The following is an 18,195-nucleotide window of genomic DNA, read 5'->3' on the forward strand; positions in this document are numbered from 1 at the left end:
GAGGGACGACCGACTGACCGCAGCAGGAGAGAATTGATAGTCGAAGGAGAAAGGGGTATAGGGAAAGGATTGAAACGCCCGCTTTGGAGAGAAGAGAAACGTAGCCTTGGGAGGGTGGATCTAAACGAGCACGCTATTATCTCGGGATAAGGATTGGACCGTTGGTTGATTTTTCTGCGGCCGCCTTTAAACGAACCATCGCACATCGTACGTTTGGTCTATCTCCTCCGCATATCTATCCAGCTGACGAGGGGTAAAGACAAGAACGTATTGAAATCGAGGAAAAGAAAGGAATAATAATAATGGCGACGACGGTACAAGGTGAGGAGGTCTATTTCGATTTTTGATCGCCGTTTTGGGCATCCAGAGTTGGAATCAGGATGCCCACTGCCTCGCGGATGACACGAGCGAGCCATAACAATAAAAACAAAACGACAAATACGGATGGAGGTCGATGTATGGATTAGTGGTGGTTGCATGCAGGCCTCACGTCCGTTGAATGTGAACCATGATCGCTGCTAGTAGCGTCCTCGCATCCGCGAAATTCATAGCCTCTTTTGTGGTGGTCTTTCTGTCGTCTTCGGGGTTGGCGGCACTTATCATCCCCCGCCATCGTCTTTGGATCAAAATCAGGATGCTAACCGCCTTCCGCGCTCTAGCACCCCACGAAACCACGACCACAACCGGCAACAGCACCAGCAACTCGACGTCGTCGTCCCGCGGAGGAGGAGGCGGGATATCGTTGGAAGCTCCGGCACCTGCATCGGCCTCGCCGTTCCCATCGCCCTCATCGTCGTTCTTGCCGCCGCCTACGCCTGGCGCGCACGAGTTTGCGGTTAAGCCCCCGCCGAGGAAGACCTCCGCGAACGCTTATATGCTTGGCGGTGCCGGCTTGGGGATCACCAACGGCACTCGGGATACATCCGCCACTTCGACTTCGACTAACATCACCCCTGCACTGAACGGAACAGCAGCAGTCAACGGCCACGGTGTCGATTCATCGGCAGGACCCATGAATGGCATCATCGAGGAGGAAGACTCGGTCGTGCCCAAACGCAATTCAACTCCGAACGCAGCATCGACGAATTTGAATTCAAAGCGCGAAAGCGGAAATAGTAACCCCAAGAAATCAGGCCAGACGCCAACGTCAACGGCGACGCTATTGTCTTCTGCTGGTAACCCTCAACCCCACATCACCACATCTCAAGAAGACTCGAAGATGGTGGTGTCCCCCGTGACACCTACGCCTTCGACTTTGGGCTTCGCGAAAGACAAGTCTGACGAGATCGTTGACGACAAGAACAATAACAACAACACGCGGGCTTCGAATTCGACTTTGAACTTGGGGAGTGTGAATGGAGTCAATGGTTTCGTTCATGGTGATTCTTCGATAACGACTGCGACCACCGGTTTACCCGGTTCCACAACCTCGACTTTGACCTCGACCGCGACCTCGACATCAGCGATGCCAGCAACATCATCCACACCCTCGAACATCACGATACCCTCCAAACGCCTCTCCCAAGAAAAAACACCAACGACACCTCGCAGTCCCTCCGGGTTCAACCCAACATCATCATCCTCGCGCCCACCTTCATCCTACTTCCCACCCGACTTTTCGTTGACCTCCTCGCGCCCCGCGCCGCCCTCTCCAGCACTCTCCGCCACGACCAACTCGCCGTCCAATTCGAAACGCCTCTCGGCTGCGCTGAGCAGTTCGAGTCGGTCTGGAGGAGGAGGTGGTGGTGGTGGTGGGAGTCGGCCGCCGTCGGGGGTGTTCACGCTTGGTCACGGGCATTCCAATTCCAATTCGTACTCCCATTCCCATTCGCATTCTGGCTCGCTTTCGCGCGCCAACTCGCTCTCCCAAAAACGACAATCCCAGTTGAGCAGTTTTGTGCTGCCGAGTCCGTTGGCTAGTCCTACGCAATTTGGTGCAGGTGGTGGGAGTGTGTTTGCGAGTTATCAGCAGCAGCAGCAGCAACCACCGGTTACGCCTACCGCTGCTTCGTCAGGGGCTACAAGTGCAGGCGTGGGCAACGGGATAGGAGCAGGTAGTGGAGACGTATTCTCGCCTCCGCCGCCCAACTCGGCGAGCAGTGAGGCGAGTGTGGCGAGTACGGTTACGCCGCTGAGTGCGCCTTCACCGACGTTTGGCGCGTTCCCGTCTGGGACGAGGGAAGACGAGGCGTCGTCGTCGTCGTCGAATCGTAATAGTCTCTCAGCACCACTACCTTCAGCATCGTCACAATCACAAGCACAACCAGAGCCGGGGGCGACGACGACATCGAACCGCAACAGCCTGTCTGCTGCACCGCCGTCATCTACGATTAAACGCGTCTCCAAGACGGTATACATCAAGATTCGAGATTTTGCTTTTCCGGATGAGGATGAGCGGCATCGGGGGTTGGGAGTTCATGTTCCGAAGAGTAATAGAGTTGCGAGGTTGAATCGGAGGTTGAGGAGGGGGTGGGTTGTTGGTGAGTGTCGTTTTTATTTTTATATTTTGGTTTTTGGGGTTTGGGGTTTGGGTTTTGTGGTTGGGTTGTTGTGTGTGCATTCTCGTTTCTCTTTCCATTTTCCGCTCTTCCATTCCCTCCATTCTTGCGCTTGTTTGTTCGCCACTAACCACATCCCTTGCTCTTTCTCCTTTCCACAGCCCGCCGCGCGCAACACTCCCGCCGGACACACAGTACATCCTCGATCTCATCCAACAACTCGTGGCGGTCATCCACCTCTTCGAACGCGTCGTCTACGACGTCTGGTGACGAGGAGGAAGAGGAGACGTGGGGGGATGATGCTGGGTGGGATAGTTTTAGGATGGGTTTTGGGAGGTTGAGTTGGAATACTGGGGGGTTTGTTGGTGGTGGTGGGTATGGTGGTAGTGCGGGGTATGGTGGTGCGAGTGGGGGAGGAGGGGGGTTCCCGAGTCGGAGTGATCTGGATAGGAACTTTATGGACGCCGACGACGAGGATTACGACGACGGTCCGCAGTACGGCGAGGATCAGTTCCAAGACGGGGTCGACCACGACATGGATGACGGAGAACTGGACGGCGAGGAAGAGGAAGAGATGGAGGAAGAAGAACCGATGTACCCGGGTATCTACCGTGCGCTGTTTGCGTTTGAGCCGGAGGGTACGGCTGAGGTTAGGTTAGTGGAGGACCAGCTTGTGCGTGTTGTGGGACGGGGAGGTGGGGTTGGGTGGGCTGTTGTTGAGGTTGGGTGGAGGCCTGGGAAGGATTTTTTGGAGAGTTTGAAGGCTTCGTCTTCTTCCGCGTCTACCTCATCTGCATCTGCTACGCAACAAACACCTTCAACACAACCACCTTCAACACAACCACAACCACAAACACCAACGCAAATGGGAGAAGGAGGGGCAGACGACAGCATGGACCTGATCCCCCTGGAAGTAACGGAAGAAAATGTACGTGTTACGGAGGAGAATGTGGGGATGGGAGGTGGAGGTGTTGATGTTGTTAGGAGTGATGGGACGAAGGTGAGGCATGGGCTTGTGCCGGAGAGTTATTTGGCGCCTGTTAGGTTGGAGGTTTGAGGAGGGGGTGGGGGTTTTAGGGGTGGGGTTTTAGGGGTGGGGGTGAGACGTTGGGAGATGGTGCATTTGATTGATTTGATATCCACCGCTCTGTATTCTGTCTACCTTTTTTATTTTCGTTCGTGAAATGTGTCGTATTATTTGCGTTTCTTTCTCCTTTTTTTCTTTTCTTTTCTCCTTCCTTTTCGTTGTTTGAATATTCCTGTTCTTATTTGCTTTTCATGTTCTCCTTTCTTCACCTGTCCTGATATTGTTTTTTGGTTGGCTCTGTCTCTTGTCTTTTTTTGTTGCTGTCCTCGAGAGCTCGTGTAGTGCATGTAGGTGTATGTCCCCGACGCGTTATTATTTCGTTGGTTTTTATTTTTGTTGAATTTATTTTCTTTCTCTGCTGATGGTGGCAACGTGAGTATGAGTTTGTGGACGTTCACTGGTCAGTCCTCTGGTGCAACAATGGTCGGTCAGTCCGGATCTGAATCCTCTACGGCCATTGGCCAACAGTCAGTGATTTGATTTGCCCCCAGCATATAGTCGATCCTCTATCATTAGGGCTCAAGGCCTCAGGCCTCAGGTTCGAAGTGGCCGCTTGACCCGAGGGGTGTAGGTACCGGTCGCGCTTCTAAGTTCTGCTAGGAGCTGAGAGCGAAATTGAGGGTGGAGCGGGACATTATGCGGGTAGCAGCCTGATGGCTAGAGGGCAATGTTGATGTTTTGGCCAAGTGCAAACACGCCGGTCTGGTTGGTTTTGCCTGATTGGCGCTTTCGAGATAATCTGACCTCAGTGTGCGAGGTGTACAGTATAAGTGATAGGTTCTGGACGACTCCCTCCTGATCATGAGTTTCAACGGTTTGCAGTAGAAAGTAAGTAGCAGTTCTCGTTAGCGCGAGCGACTGCTGCTATTTCTTTGAGTATATATAACCCAACGACCCAAACGCTGGCACCCCCAAATCACTCGTCATGTTCATGTCCTTTTCTTCGTGATCCTTAGTACTACTCTCGCAATGATCAGGCTGGCAGCAGTCCTTACTACTCTCGCGCTGATCAGGCCAGCAAGTTTTCCTGCCCGCAACGACTTCTTGCGTTCACTCGTTGGAGACGCTGACACTGCGCCAAACGTCCTTTGGGGTGTCCTGTCCTGCCTCCATTCGCATAGATGCTGACCCACTCTGGTGTCACCCATGCAGAAACCGAGCTTGAACATGAACCGCTGTGTCTCGATCTGGCAGGACTGGCTCGCCTCCGCCACATCCACGTGGCTGCGACCTGTCCACTGGTACGTCAAGCTCGCAGCGACCTCATCAGAGGCATGGCTCGGTCACTTTCCTCCTCCTCTACTTCCTCCCCCACCTCTTCAGCGACGTCAACCCTAGAAAAACGGTTTCCCTCTTCTTCAGAATTAATTGCGACGACCAAAAGGAGTTCATGGATCACATCGACGCTACCGCCGACTGGAAGAAGCTGGAGGACGCCCTCGCGGATCGTGTGCGTCTGCCTAGGCTCCGGGTTGTCAACTTGAATATCCGTGGTAACGTCGTTCGCGGGCGCAATGTACCTGACATCGAGCTTTTCCGGCAGCACGTAAAGGAGAGGCTACTTTCTTCCCTCGACGTGGAGACTACAATCCGGGTCGAGTCAGTGATTGACGGCCGGTAGTTCATAGACGGGGTAGTTCGTAATATCAAGGAGTCACCGATGTGGGTGAAGAATTCCGGGTTGGGGGTCTTGGACTGCTTGTGTCAGATGATAGATTGGCTACCGACTTGAACACTGGTGTTTGAATGTCGCGACCCATTTCTAGTCTCTTCGCCGTAAGACCGGTGTCGGTTACATGTGTTGTTTCTACTCTTGTCGCTGCTGAGATGATTTTGGTCCTGCTTCTCGCTGTCGCATACACACCTCCATCGGCGCCCCATTCTTCTTATGTCCGCGAAAGGATGTTCGCCATTTTTCTCTAATCGCGAGAGCTGTTATCTGAAACTTGGGATAATGTCTGTCCCCTGTCATCTCATCGAGCCTGGAATGGGCAACCTTTGTCCAGAAATATATATGATCGTCCAAGTTATGTCTGTTACACAAATGACAAGAAAAATAATAATGTCCATTCATGCATTCCAACTAGAGTCCAAGTCCGTCAATATGTATATGTATGGTCACCTATTCCTTCCGCGTAGTGGCACACTCCGACGCCCGACATGCGGTCTACTCGACGACAGGAACGGTATACAGCTGGATGGGCGTGCAATCCCCAGGTCCATCGCTAGACGACACTTTGTACCAAACCTACGCAGAAATCCGACAGTCAATATCCGCGACATCATGATTAACACCCATCACACCCAAGGTAACAGTTGGGAGTGGGGATTTGGGAACCCGGATGTACACTGCACACATACCTCCTTGGCAGTCCCACAAACATAAAACCCTCCCTGCCAATTAAACGTCAGCCTCGAACCCAGCTGGCTGTTCTCGGGGTTAGCCTCGAGGTAGAACGAGTTGTAAGATGCGCATTTGTTAGTGCTTGCACCAAGGACGTTGGAGAATTGGCCGTAGGTTGCGCAGGTAGCGGTTCCTAGTGTGAGCGTCGTGTGTCAGCATAACGGTCGCGGTAATTACCAGACATTGTTAAATATGTTAACTCGCTTTCGCTGAGAAGGGGGAAGTTCGAAGGAGGCGATAGTGATTCATGACGATAGTGATTCATGAAGGAGGAGGGAGGGGGTCGGAGGAAGGAGTGGGAGTAGGACTCCCAGGGACCCAACAGACCAACGTTGAACCTACATACCAGTTTGCAAAGTGTTAACCAGCGGCCTCCAGTTCAAAGTCCCATCCGGATAGTTGGGATCGAGAGCGACGAGCTGGCCTTGGCGGAAGTAGTACTTTGCGATGGGGCCTGTACCCGTTAGGACAGATTGGATCGAGCCGCCGTGGAGTCGGACGGGCTAGAGAGGTAAGTGGTGTAGTTAGTACTTGGAGAGGTATTGTGGGTGGTACATAGAGAAGTGATGTGGTTAGTACATAGTAAGTAGTGCATGGTACGAAAGGACAGGGACGGTGGAAGGAAACGAACGACGAATGGCAGACAAAATGCAAAACGAATGTACGCACCAAGAAATTAACACCAGCAGAGTCAGGTCCGCTGGCTACCAAATAGAACAGGGGTGTATCCCCTCCAGGGACGGTCACACCATGTACCAGAGAGGGTACGAGTGCGATTAGGCCAGAGAGGAGAGTGGAGGGCTTCATTCCCAGAGGTATGTGTGGAGTGGGGTGGGGTAGGGGGGAGGGGGGAGAGAGGGGAAGGACTCAGCCTAGATTCGTTGAGCTTCGAGAATGCCTCGCGCCTGCAACGCGTGGAGGACTTATACATGAAAGCTACCCCTTCATATATATAGCCAGCCGGGTGTCGGACTAACGGGATGATAGTCATCTATGATCTATCCCTGCCCTAGGACTCGTAGTGCCTCGAGGCGAGATTCTGACCTCTGAAGGCACAAGGCCGAGCACGTTCCTGTGCGGCCTGCATACGGCATGCACATCAGTACCTCCCAGTACCTGGAACTCACATAGATACTTAGTACCATAAGTATACACCGACGGAGCGTATCATGCTATGGCCGAGAGATCGATCATCCGAGCCTTCCAGGGACCTCAGAGTCAAACTCCCCAGCCATCGGACCTCGAGTAGAGTAAAGGCCCGTTGCAGTGACTGTCGAGCGGCCGAAACGCTTGGGCGGAATTTGGGAACGTTCTAGTCGAAGGTCGAGCTACGAGCATCGGGTTTCGGGTCTCTGGATCCAGGGTTGAACGTTGAACGTCGAGACTGCTGGCGGTACCTATTGGGCGTTCGGGACTGTACAGCTGTATCCTCTGCAGTCACATTCCCTGGGTTCCGCACACAAACCGTTGCAATTGGTGAATTGTGAAGAGATTCTGGAATCGCGGCTCATTCAAATGAAATCGTCGACGGAGAGAGTATTCTATACAATAGCCCGAGAGTCCGAGCGTGATAGAGATCTTTGAATGGACGGACGACGACGTCAAACAACTTTGAAACGACGGAGAAGATTTCCAGTTATGTAAATAAGGCGCTGGTAAAGGAATGCCGGCCGATGCTTGCATACATTTGGATTCTTCCCCTAAAATCAATCTTATGTACATAATGTGAGTCTTTGTGGGACCGAGCGTCAATCTAGTCTGTGAACCTAGTCAGCGAAGCGTAATCGTTCTCTAGGTCTACTTGATCTCGCCGTTCACACAACCCCCCCTCCTCGCTTCCTTTCTGAATCAATCGACCGTCCCATCGTTGCTGCAATGCCAGGATCGACGAAACGAAAACACAGGTCCAGTTTTACAGATGTGGAACTGCCCATCGCGCTGAGCGCCCTCCGGAATCTGGCTAAGAAACTCCGGCAAGAAATGGAGGATGGAAAGGAGGAGTTGGGTGAGGGGACAGAGTTGGACAAGGAGGCAGAGGGCACAATTATCGCACAGATCAAAGGACTGAAGGCGCTCCTGCAAGCAAACACTGACGGGCCACAGGTATGCATCTGATCCCTGGACGCAGTAAGCCACAGGTCTTATTTCTTCCCGGAGATGGGGGAGGACGAGGAGGAGGACGACCTTCTGGACAAGATGGGCATACGATGTAACGGTACGCTCAAGGTGAAGGACGATGCCCCTACCCGCGGGGCCATGACGGACGCTCTCGGAGAGAATTCGCTCTGGTCGGCGAACACGCTCTTTGCCCATCTTTGTATGCTTGAAACGCTTGTTCCGCAATCTGTGCGTTTCGATTTCTTTTTCAGATATCTCTGACAATGACATGCTGGCGATATACCCCCTTCACTGTGCCTCTCCCTTTTAGAGCGAAGGCGCCGTACGTCACTGGACCAACGCCTTCTTTTACCGTGTCTCCAGCATGGTACCTGAAGGCTTCAAGATGGTTTTATGCATGGAACAAGTTGCCCCTGCTGTCACCCTCTCGGACAGGAGCCCACACACAGAGTCAGGCTTTGTTGATTATGCAGTCGTAGTGATGCCCCAGGAACAGCACTGTTCGTTCACCTTTTATTAATATTGTGTAGGCTTGTTCTTACACGCATTTTCGCAGTCCATTTCTTACGGCGACCTATCCTGCGGCCCGACGATTCTGTGCTGTTGGTATCGGAAGCCAAGTACTGGGGTAATACTGACCTCAACAAACACATTCCTCATACCATCGTTGAGATGCATGGATACGCAAGACGTGCAGAGTAAATCTCGTTTCTCTTTGCCCTTGCCCGTGCCCCATGATTTATATTCATCTCGAATTTTCAGGAAAAAGATGGTCAGGGGTGTTGTGACGAATGGGTTTAAATGGATATTCCTCATCCTCACCCTGAACGATGACGGAACCGCTACCTATGTCCAGTCCTCTGAGATCACATACGCAAAGTTAACGGCCCGACCCTCCAAGGAGGGTGTTTCCATGATCTCTGCGATTCTCACTCATTGGGTATGTATGCCGAGTCGGTTCTTCAACTTGGAGAAGAAGAAATGTCTGATTTACTAATACTATCGTCAGGCTGTGCATAGCCACGAGCCGTTCAATGGGGACACTGATAAGTTCTTCCTGACTACCAACTAGGATGTGAGCCGCCATTGAACCGGACGGCTTCGAGTTTTGATTCGAGGTTGCCAGGGCTCGAACCTTGCTTGTTGCGTTTTGTTTGAACTTTAAAACTCGAGACTTGACTCGGGCTGCGACATGGAGGGGCGCTGGGCCTGATTCTATATGTCTCGTCTTCTGGAACGATTACCAGAAGGCACCGTCGCCTGGCCATGTAGTACTAGACTCGAAAACGCCATTTCTGTGCAGTGTGGACAGAGAAGCTTCCCTGGGCTAGCGCTTACACCACCTTCAACAGGCGAAAAAGAGAACCAAAAACTCCGTAGACGACACACGGGTCAAGGTAGCTAACTGGTAACCACTACAGATCGCTCTCAACGGTGACGCAGACCCGGATTTCAATACCCAGGTCCTCAAGTGACGAAACCAACCTCTCCTTCGCTCGCTGGTTACAAAGTTCCAAGTCTGGCAACGGATCAGCCGTATACCGGTGCACAATCTTAAATTCCAAATTCACACCCCGGAGCCTAGGCAAACGCGCCCGATCTGCGAGTATACCCTCGAGTTTGTCCCAGTCGGCTGTTGCATCGGTGAGATGCATGAAGGCGTTTTGGGTGTCGAGTGAGAATGAGAGTGAGATTGTTTCTAGTGGTGATGGTGGATCTGAGGAGGGACTCTGGGATAGGGATTGAGTGAGGCTGGTGACGAGGTGGCGGGCTTCGTGGGGTAATGAGGATGTTGCTGATAGGCGGATGTGGCGGAGGCGCACTAGTCCCGCCAGATTAAGACAGAACGGCCCGGGTTCTGTGGTAGCGTAGTGTAGTGTAGTGTATCCATGACGCAGGGAGCCGGTCAGCGTCTATGCAAAGAAGGGAGGAGATGGCCTGAAGACCCACCACAGGGCGTTAGGCGCAGCGTTTCCAGTGAACTAGCGGCGAACGTAAGGAGGCGTTGGGTGTAGGTGAAGATTTTCTCAGATGATCGCCTGATGTCAAGTTCTCGAAGGCGGACTTCTCCACTGGAATTGGAATCAGAACATGCATCGGCGGGCATCATCGTGCTCTCCGAACCACAAGAGGTGTGAAATATCCCGATATATTCCAGCTTCGGGTTGAAGATGAAATCCAGAGGTAGTCTATCACACCTGTACGCCTCGAGTCGCAAGAGGGGATTCGTATTGTAAAACGAGAGCATAGATTGCGAAATGGACGTGGGGAGAGAGGGGAACGACAGTTCTATGATCATCAGTTTGTTGACCTTTTTGAGATGGAGGAGCAAGTCGGGGAGAGCTGGACAGTGTATGGGAGTGTGAGAGTCTCCGATGGCGACCAGAATTTTGACTAGATTCCCGTATTGCGGGTTCCCGTTAAGAATGGCGAGGCAGCGCTGGACGTGCGCATTATCACCCAAGTCGATGATCGTGCATTGGAAGAGTCGAGGTCGGAAGTGGTCTGCGAAGGTTTTGCACGCCAAGATACAGGATTTCAGGGTTGATGGATAGGTATTCGGAATATTTGAGACATGAAAGGCTACTTCTGCTAGGATTTCAGGTGGAAGGTCGAGGATTGAGCTGGGCATTTGTGGAGGATCGCTGGAGAGTTCGCTCACCGCTCCTGGCAAGCTTTGGTCATTTTTGATATCATCAAAGCGGCTTGATTGCGTTATCTCCGGCATCCTCACCAGCCCTGCGCTGCTCACGGACCGTTTCAAAAAATCCACATTTTGTGGATGAGGAAGAAGCGCGTTTTGCGAGTATGGCTTCAACAGCAACGAAACACCTTGACTTGCAAGTCACAGTGCGATATGCAGAGGTTGAGCGACAATTTTCAGGATTGAAAAGGCCACTCGGTCCTTCACGCATGAATAAGGGGCTTGGGTTCAGATATGCCGTAATGAAAGCGCGTCACGGCTGCCATCGTATTGCCCAGGGTTGGACCACGACCACGACCACCACGCGCGCGAGGAACTCGAGTTCGTCGCCATGCGCCGGTACACGTTACTGACGACCCTGGCCCTGCTGGGCTCAGACCTTGGGAGTTGTCACAGCAAAGAGACGTCGCCGATAGACTATGTCAATTTGTGAGTCTCCATAGCCCAAAATCGCACCACTCAATGTACTCACAGACAAGGTTACGCTTACAGGCGAATAGGAACTACCGGGAGGACACCTAATACCTCAGGTGGAATGATACCCTCGGTGTCTCCACCCTTTGGAATGACGCGCTGGGTAGCCCAGAACCAAGTCTCGTATGTTTCGGCGACGCCGTATAATACCTCATGGGCTCTAGAGGGGAACGAAGAGGTGCGAATGGCTTGCTACCATCCTATTTCGAAGAGAAATTCTGATAACAAATGCGAAATGATAGGCACCACGCAGAATCCACGGTTTCATGGCCACCCGACAACCTGCAATCTGGATGGGCGAGAGCGGGAGTATCGCTCTTGTCCCTGGTTTCTCGACTTCATCGGATAGTGCTAGTGGACTCCCTGACCCGGGGGAGATTAAAGTGGACTTTGAGGCACGGGGGTTGGCTGTGGCGAAGGACGACCATGGACGATTCGAGGAGGATATAACGCCTTCTGCGTATACCGTCAGGCTTCATGGTTCGTACGAAACAGAGCCTGGAGATGGGGATGGGGAGACCGTGTTGTGCAAAATGACGGCTAGTAAGTCGGTCCAATCACTTCAGTCTATCATGAGATTGCTCACACCTCGAAGCTTCCCGCGTCGGGCACCTCTCATTCGACTACACAACCGGCAACCCCAAAAATCGACACAGGTACATCCTCCTCGAAGTAGCCAGACCTTCCATCATGACCTCCACACCAACGAACATCTCCTACCCCCCAGGCTACGTCAACATCACCCCCAACGAGGACACGTTCAGGATTTGCGGCTACTCAACCGAACGCCAGGATAGCATCATCACGCCTGTTTCGGGACAGAAAGCAGCAGAGGGCTTCAAAGGGTACTTCTGCGCGGAATTCGAGTTTGTGACAGACAGTGACAGTGGACGGACGGCGGGGGGAAGTGGAGACTCCGAGGGGGAGGGGTTGGAGCTGGTGTATGGAGTGATTCGGAATGGGACGGTGTATACGGGCAAGAGGGAGATGGAAGGCCCTCTGTTGAGCGCGTTCGTCTTCCTCCCGAAGGAGGTTACGCGGGTGGACGTGAGGGTTGGCACGTCGTTTATCTCGATTGAGCAGGCGAGGGAGAATTTGGGGGAGGTGCCTGCAGGTGAGATCCTTCCTCTCTTCCTATTTTCTCTCGCATGATTTTCCTAGGTTTGTCAGTACTCACCATTTAAACTATCAGGATCACCCTTGTCCACCACCGCAGACCGCGTCCACAACGAATGGGCCAACATCATGGAGAAGCGGGTCCAAATGAAAGTCGGAGGCCTGGAGGACGAAGAAGCGCAGGTGTTGCGAGAGGTGTTCTGGACGGGTGTTGCACGAACACTTCAGGTACGCTCCTTTCTCAAAACGTAGTCCTCGTCCTCCGTAACCGTAAGGCTGATTGTTGTCCCCCAGTACCCGTATGAGCAGCACGAAGGCAATCGATATTGGTCTGGGTACGACGGAGCTATTCACGAGCTTCCGCCTGGAGGGGAATCGTACACGGGGTATTCCATCTGGGTGCGTATATGATTATCCCCTGCATTCGATGGAAGGAAGAGGATTGACCACAGTCTACGAATATAGGATACGTATCGCGCAGCATGGAGCTGGCAGATCCTCTTCGTCCCCGAACGCATCCCTGGGATGGTACAAAGCATGCTCGCCGACTACCAGCAGGTACGTGCTTTATCCAACGCATCTACACTTCAATGTCCACCCACGAATGAACTCAACTTGTACTGACATTAATCCATCACTTCAGAGTGGTTGGCTGCCGATGTGGAAGAACATCGTCGAGACGAACATCATGGTGCGTTTTCCAAATATTAGACCTATCGCTCTCAGAATAGCTTTCGGATTCTGCATTCTGGATTCGGGAGTTCTGGAGATGAGATGAGAAGCTGATATTAACATCGACACCCATGGGTTAGATCGCAACACACGCAGACTCGCTTATTGCAGAAGCAGTCCTAAAGAAGATACCCGGGTTCAATCGGGAGCTTGCCTGGGAAGCGGTGTGGAAGGACTGTACTGTTCCTCCTGTTAACGATGCTACCACTCGGTGCGTGCTTCTCCTACTTTCTTATATATATATATATATTATGGCTTCACCTTTCTTTTATGGCTTCACGCGAATTTGGGCTGACTGACGTCGTCGTACCCTTAGATACGATGATCGTGAAGAGGTGAGTTATTTACACAGAAATTGAGGGGTGGTGAGGTTGATGGGTGTTCCTTTAGTTCGTCGATTACGAAGCGAGAGCGGGTTTGACATCCGTGTACAACGTCCCCGGCAAGGGATGGGTAGCTGATGACACCCACTCCGAAAGCGCTTCTCGAACATTAGGATACGCATGTATGCCCCCCTCCCTTCCTCCACATCATCATCCCTCTCACTGAACACCAAATGCGAACCAAATGCGAAATGCGCAACTGAAATCACCCTCAGACGACGACTACGCCGCCTACGTCCTCGCCCGCGAACTCGGGAAACCTCAAAACGTGACTGACTTCCTCCTGAAGAGGGCGATGAATGCGCCGTTTACGCTGTATAATGATGAGACTGGGTTTATGGAAGCTAGGAATGCGGATGGGTCGTGGGCTGGTGAGGATCGTGGTTGGACTGAAGGTACGTACGGATGGCTCTTTCGTCCGGGTCTTGGTTATTGCAAATCTTCCTCTCGTTTGACGCCTGGTTATGGCAAATCTTGTTTATGCCCAAGCGCGAGCTCGACGTCGATCATGGACTGACTGACTGATTGGTGGGCGTGCAGGCGACAAATGGGCGTACACTTTCGACGTCGTACATAACATCCCAGAGTTGATCAACCGACGAGGAGGGCGTCTGGCATTCGTGAAGAGCCTCGAAGAGCATTTTGAGGGTGGGCATAATGATCATACTAATGAGGTACGCCGCTGTTTACCCCTATCCTACTATCCCGATGGCGTTTGGACATTTTGAAACTTGATTCAATCGAGCGTTGCTGACTCGTTGTTGTTGTTAACTTGTAGCCCTCGCATCACATACCCTACCTCTACGCCCTCGCCGGCGCGGCATTCCGAACTCAAGAACTCGTACGGGAGATCGCAAAGGAGAATTACAACAACAAGGCGGACGGTTTGACAGGGGTGAGTACATACTACACAACCTATATATCCTACCCTTTCCAGCCAGAGGCGGATCTGAATGTGCCCGTGATAGAACGAAGATTGCGGACAAATGAGCGCCTGGTTCATCTTTAGCGCTATGGGCTTTTACCCCGTCAACCCCGTCTCGGGGGAGTACGTTATCGGTTCGCCGTTCTTTGAGGAGATTAGGCTCGACTTGCCGTCTCCCACCGACCCCACCTTCACAGCTCGCAAGTCGACCGAACGGGACAATAACATCCAAATTACCATCCGCGCACCCGGCGCCCGCACCAAACCCTACATCAAATCCCTCAAGATCAACGGTGTGGATTGGAAGGAGCCTGTCATACGCCATACGGATCTCGTCGATACTCAGACCGGAAAAGTGGATGTGGTGTTTGAGATGAGTGAGAATGTGGAGGAGTGGGGGAACGATCCGGTGGTACTTCGTGCTTTGCGAGGGGGGGTGGTGAGGAAACAGTATGCGGACGAGTTGTAATGTATGTAGGACAGCCAGATATTCTAGCGCAATATTCCCGGTATTTGGATTTTGAAAGCAGGGCTTATTATTACAACAGCCTTGCGTAGATGAATTCCAAGGGATTTAAGCAATCTAAGAATCTGAGTCACGTTCTAATACACTGGCCTTCAAGTGAACCGGATGAACAGGGTTCGGCGAACCGTGCTGGTCGCGAGCTGGACAAGATGGAGCTGAAAGACTGGCAAGAAACGAAGGAAATTGAAGAATCGTCGGGGTCGACGGAGGAATCGCAATGTTCGTCGTCCTCGCGGGGTAAATCACCTACGATCTTCCCCTTCGCGAGGTAGGGGTGGCGCCGGGTACCATCCTCCTGCGTGCCAACATCCTGGTAGCCCTCTTCGTCCTCATGCAGACCCTCCGATTCGTCCGCCCTCCCTTCGTCCCAGAAATCCACGCCCCGAGTGACGTTGAACGAAGCCGAGCTGGCTTCGCCGCCATCGCTGAAGAAAGAATGCCGAGCTCCAGAGGCGGTATACAGACAGATGAAGGTGGGAAGCCGCGAGAGTCGTACTGGCTGGTGAGTACACCTCTGTAAAGTCTCGCTCTGCTGTGTCGTGTCTTGACCAGGGATTTCGGGAACAACAGCTGAACGAGCCTCCCCGACAGTGGTCGTACTTTCGTTGGGGTCCTGGACTGCAGATAAGCCCCGCGTCCGCTCACTAGCAAAGGTGGCGGTCGAACACGATGTGGAAGTGACGAGTGACACCGTCGTGAACGAGAGGGATCCAAGGTTGAGAGAGTCCGCCGCAGGGAAAGCTGTCGAAAGGGGGCGGTGTCCCAAAGGCGCGAGTTCGTCACAGAGATCGGCAACTCGAGTTCTCCGTCTGGGAGAAGGTTGGACTGGCAACTGGGCAGAGAGTTCATCCTGAGCTTCTCGGCCGAGTGGGCTGGTAAGCTCCCGAACGACGTTAGACGGAGAGGTCTCCCGTTTCTCTGAGAGATCTGTGACGAAAGGGGTCTCCTGGAGGTCGAGAATTTGGCCGAGGGATACGCGACCTGGCAGAGAAAGTGGTCGGGCCCGCCAGTAGACGGGTGAGGGTGGGGCACGCGGTTCTGGATCGTCCTGTTCCTCGCACTGAGATTCCTCCTCATCGCATCCAGGTTCATCGTGCTCGTTGTGATGGACGCTAGACTGAGGGTATTCACTGTACATGCTCTCAGTGTCGGTGCAGTGGCTGTGTGCCTCGCTGCCCCAGGTCAGAAGGGGGGATCGTCGGCTTCCTCGGGAGGCGTCCTCCGGGAGGGCCTCGAAGCGGAACCCTGACCCCAGTCGATACTGATCCAAGTCGTAATGATCGTGATAGAACTCGTAATAATGGGGTTCAGGCGCTGAGATGGAGGGTCGAAGGGAGTTGTCGTGGTCGCCGACGCTGCTTGAACTGTCGACACGTGTCATACCGCCCTCTCCTTGTTCATTGGTGGACGCAGAAGCCGGCAGACAAGAAGAAGCAGGAGACATCGAAGGAGTGGAAAGAGATGGAGCCATCCATCCCAACTCAAAGACCATGCTGATATGGGGCTCCGAGACGAAGCTCAGTCTGGGGAGCAGGCTTCCCCGACGCGCCCTCCACGAAGAACTGGGAACGACGCTGGACGCGGCACCTTGAGTGTCCGGCGCAAGAAGCGAATAGCCGGTTTCCAAAGAGGCGAGACACCGAGGACCACTTGACGTGGCTTTGGAACGCGGAGAGGAACTGCGAGGTCGGTCGTTGTCAAGAAGGACAACGCTTGTATGAGGGCTCGCTGCGGTGTTTATTCCGGTGACCGAAGTAAGAGGAGTTTCCCGAGTTCCGTCGGCAGCCGTCCATTGGGAGTACGATTGAGAATAGAAATGGAAATCAGAGTTGAAGGAGGGGTCAGAATGAGACTCGGATGGACACCGTCGGGATTGTGTGAGAGAACGTGAAGCCGAGTGAGAGGAGATGATGGGGGTGGAGGTGATGCAAGGTGCGGTGGAAGCGAATGGCGAGCAGTTGGGGCTTGTAAGGATTGGAAGGGACCGTTCCACCAATTCAGAGAAATTCTGCGCACTGGGCACGATCTCCGAGAGACCCAGACCGACACCCAACGGCTTCCGTTCAGCCTCCGTTTCACCCAGGTTGGAGGTCGGGGTGAGAGGCGGCAGAGGCGAGTCCCACCATTCGCTCTTGCGTTTCGCACCGGTACCCTGCGACCGAGAAATCCCCAACAACTCTTGTGCCGACTGGGACAGGGAGATGGCACCGTCACGTATGTAGGACGAGAGGATGGCGGATGTCAACGTCGCATGTCGAGGTTTAAGCTGGATCGACGATAGAGGGATGGGGTCTTCAGAGTTTCCGTAGTGTCCATCGGAGCAGTCCTTTCCCGTCATCATCGAAACGTCAACGGTAGAGTTGAAAGGGTGAAATATTCCGGGGCAAAGAGGGGAGGAAGGTGGCTGGCTGGTCGAGAGGCTGAGCGACTGGCTTACAGACGCCATTACTCCGCGTTCCAAGTCCATACCAGTCGTGGAACATTGAACAGACGACTGGTTGAGCGGAGATGAAGGCAGTACCAGCGTAAATGGTTCGCGAGTGTGGGCGTCTCCTCTGCACAACGGCAATTCCTCCACACTGGGCGAAGTCGGTGCATTCTGCCGGCCAAACAGTGCCTGGAGTCGGTGGAATAGGCTCCCGAAGAATATAACCACTGCCGTTGCAGCAGCACAGATGCCAGTCGCCACCAGAACCAACACGCGGGGTTGCCCAGGCATTATTTCTGCTCGAAACGACGCGATTAGATGCCTTTCATCGCAGCCGGGTCAGACTTACCTCTTTAAAATTAGGGAGCGCACTGAAAGGGGTAACCTCCTCTAGAACAGGTGGACGTTTAAGAAACATAGGATTGTCAGCCTCAAGGGCAGCGGCTTTTGAGAGCAGGTGATCCCAGTCATCCACCGCGGGCTTTCCCAAAGTCAACCCATGTTTTGGCGCATCCTTGTCCCCTATTTTCAGTCGGCATTGTGCATATAGTCCGTGTGGTGTATGCCTTCAGGATTGGCAGGGCCCCCTCGGTCGTGCTCGTGGTGGTTGGGGCACTATATGTGTGTCGGCCCTTCAAGGGCCTTACTAAACACACATTCGTCAGTCTGACTACGGGAGACTATGGGAAAGCGTTGATTCGCCATTTTTGGATGACCTCCTCTGATGGTATTGATCGGTCATCACATACAGAACTTCGGCATCCCAGACTGGGATGGCTCGCTCAGCCTTGGCAGACGGC

The 18,195-nt window shown here is 53.1% G+C and overlaps 7 protein-coding genes across 7 annotated transcripts; 4 read left to right on the forward strand and 3 right to left on the reverse strand.

Moving 5' to 3' along the window:
- Positions 1-508: 508 nt before the first annotated feature.
- On the forward strand, positions 509-3,555 carry CC1G_14538 (hypothetical protein; the record flags this gene model as incomplete). Its single annotated transcript, XM_002911060.1, has 2 exons — positions 509-2,480; positions 2,660-3,555. 2 exons carry the CDS (start codon positions 509-511, stop codon positions 3,553-3,555), a joined length of 2,868 nt encoding a protein of 955 aa, XP_002911106.1.
- Positions 3,556-4,731: 1,176 nt separating this feature from the next.
- On the forward strand, positions 4,732-5,206 carry CC1G_06704 (hypothetical protein; the record flags this gene model as incomplete). Its single annotated transcript, XM_001839439.2, has 2 exons — positions 4,732-4,826; positions 4,909-5,206. The coding sequence occupies 2 exons, from the start codon at positions 4,732-4,734 to the stop codon at positions 5,204-5,206; spliced, it is 393 nt and encodes a 130-aa protein (XP_001839491.2).
- Positions 5,207-5,752: 546 nt separating this feature from the next.
- CC1G_06703 (hypothetical protein) lies at positions 5,753-6,796 on the reverse strand (the record flags this gene model as incomplete). The annotated part of the gene is made up of 4 exons (XM_001839438.1): positions 5,753-5,833; positions 5,947-6,122; positions 6,336-6,492; positions 6,659-6,796. 4 exons carry the CDS (start codon positions 6,794-6,796, stop codon positions 5,753-5,755), a joined length of 552 nt encoding a protein of 183 aa, XP_001839490.1.
- Positions 6,797-7,809: 1,013 nt separating this feature from the next.
- On the forward strand, positions 7,810-9,179 carry CC1G_06702 (hypothetical protein; the record flags this gene model as incomplete). Its single annotated transcript, XM_001839437.2, has 6 exons — positions 7,810-8,092; positions 8,147-8,335; positions 8,418-8,607; positions 8,664-8,805; positions 8,870-9,047; positions 9,117-9,179. Exons 1-6 carry the CDS (start codon positions 7,865-7,867, stop codon positions 9,177-9,179), a joined length of 990 nt encoding a protein of 329 aa, XP_001839489.1. The 5' UTR covers positions 7,810-7,864.
- Positions 9,180-9,522: 343 nt separating this feature from the next.
- On the reverse strand, positions 9,523-10,739 carry CC1G_06701 (hypothetical protein; the record flags this gene model as incomplete). The annotated part of the gene is made up of 2 exons (XM_001839436.1): positions 9,523-9,965; positions 10,058-10,739. The coding sequence occupies 2 exons, from the start codon at positions 10,737-10,739 to the stop codon at positions 9,523-9,525; spliced, it is 1,125 nt and encodes a 374-aa protein (XP_001839488.1).
- A 403-nt stretch (positions 10,740-11,142) lies between these two features.
- Positions 11,143-16,216, forward strand: CC1G_06700 (alpha-1,2-mannosidase; the record flags this gene model as incomplete). The annotated part of the gene is made up of 19 exons (XM_001839435.2): positions 11,143-11,240; positions 11,304-11,463; positions 11,528-11,828; positions 11,881-12,399; positions 12,478-12,629; positions 12,696-12,800; positions 12,867-12,959; positions 13,045-13,092; positions 13,214-13,344; positions 13,450-13,468; positions 13,524-13,638; positions 13,732-13,911; positions 14,057-14,190; positions 14,295-14,411; positions 14,485-14,880; positions 15,081-15,235; positions 15,431-15,469; positions 15,703-15,842; positions 16,125-16,216. The coding sequence occupies 19 exons, from the start codon at positions 11,143-11,145 to the stop codon at positions 16,214-16,216; spliced, it is 2,994 nt and encodes a 997-aa protein (XP_001839487.2).
- A 269-nt stretch (positions 16,217-16,485) lies between these two features.
- On the reverse strand, positions 16,486-17,308 carry CC1G_06699 (hypothetical protein; the record flags this gene model as incomplete). The annotated part of the gene is made up of 2 exons (XM_001839434.2): positions 16,486-16,529; positions 16,984-17,308. The coding sequence occupies 2 exons, from the start codon at positions 17,306-17,308 to the stop codon at positions 16,486-16,488; spliced, it is 369 nt and encodes a 122-aa protein (XP_001839486.2).
- Between the last annotated feature and the right edge of the window lie 887 nt (positions 17,309-18,195).

This window comes from Coprinopsis cinerea, assembly GCF_000182895.1.
Source record: "Coprinopsis cinerea okayama7#130 chromosome 5 map unlocalized cont3.5, whole genome shotgun sequence".
NCBI classification, from domain to species: Eukaryota; Fungi; Basidiomycota; class Agaricomycetes; order Agaricales; family Psathyrellaceae; genus Coprinopsis; species Coprinopsis cinerea.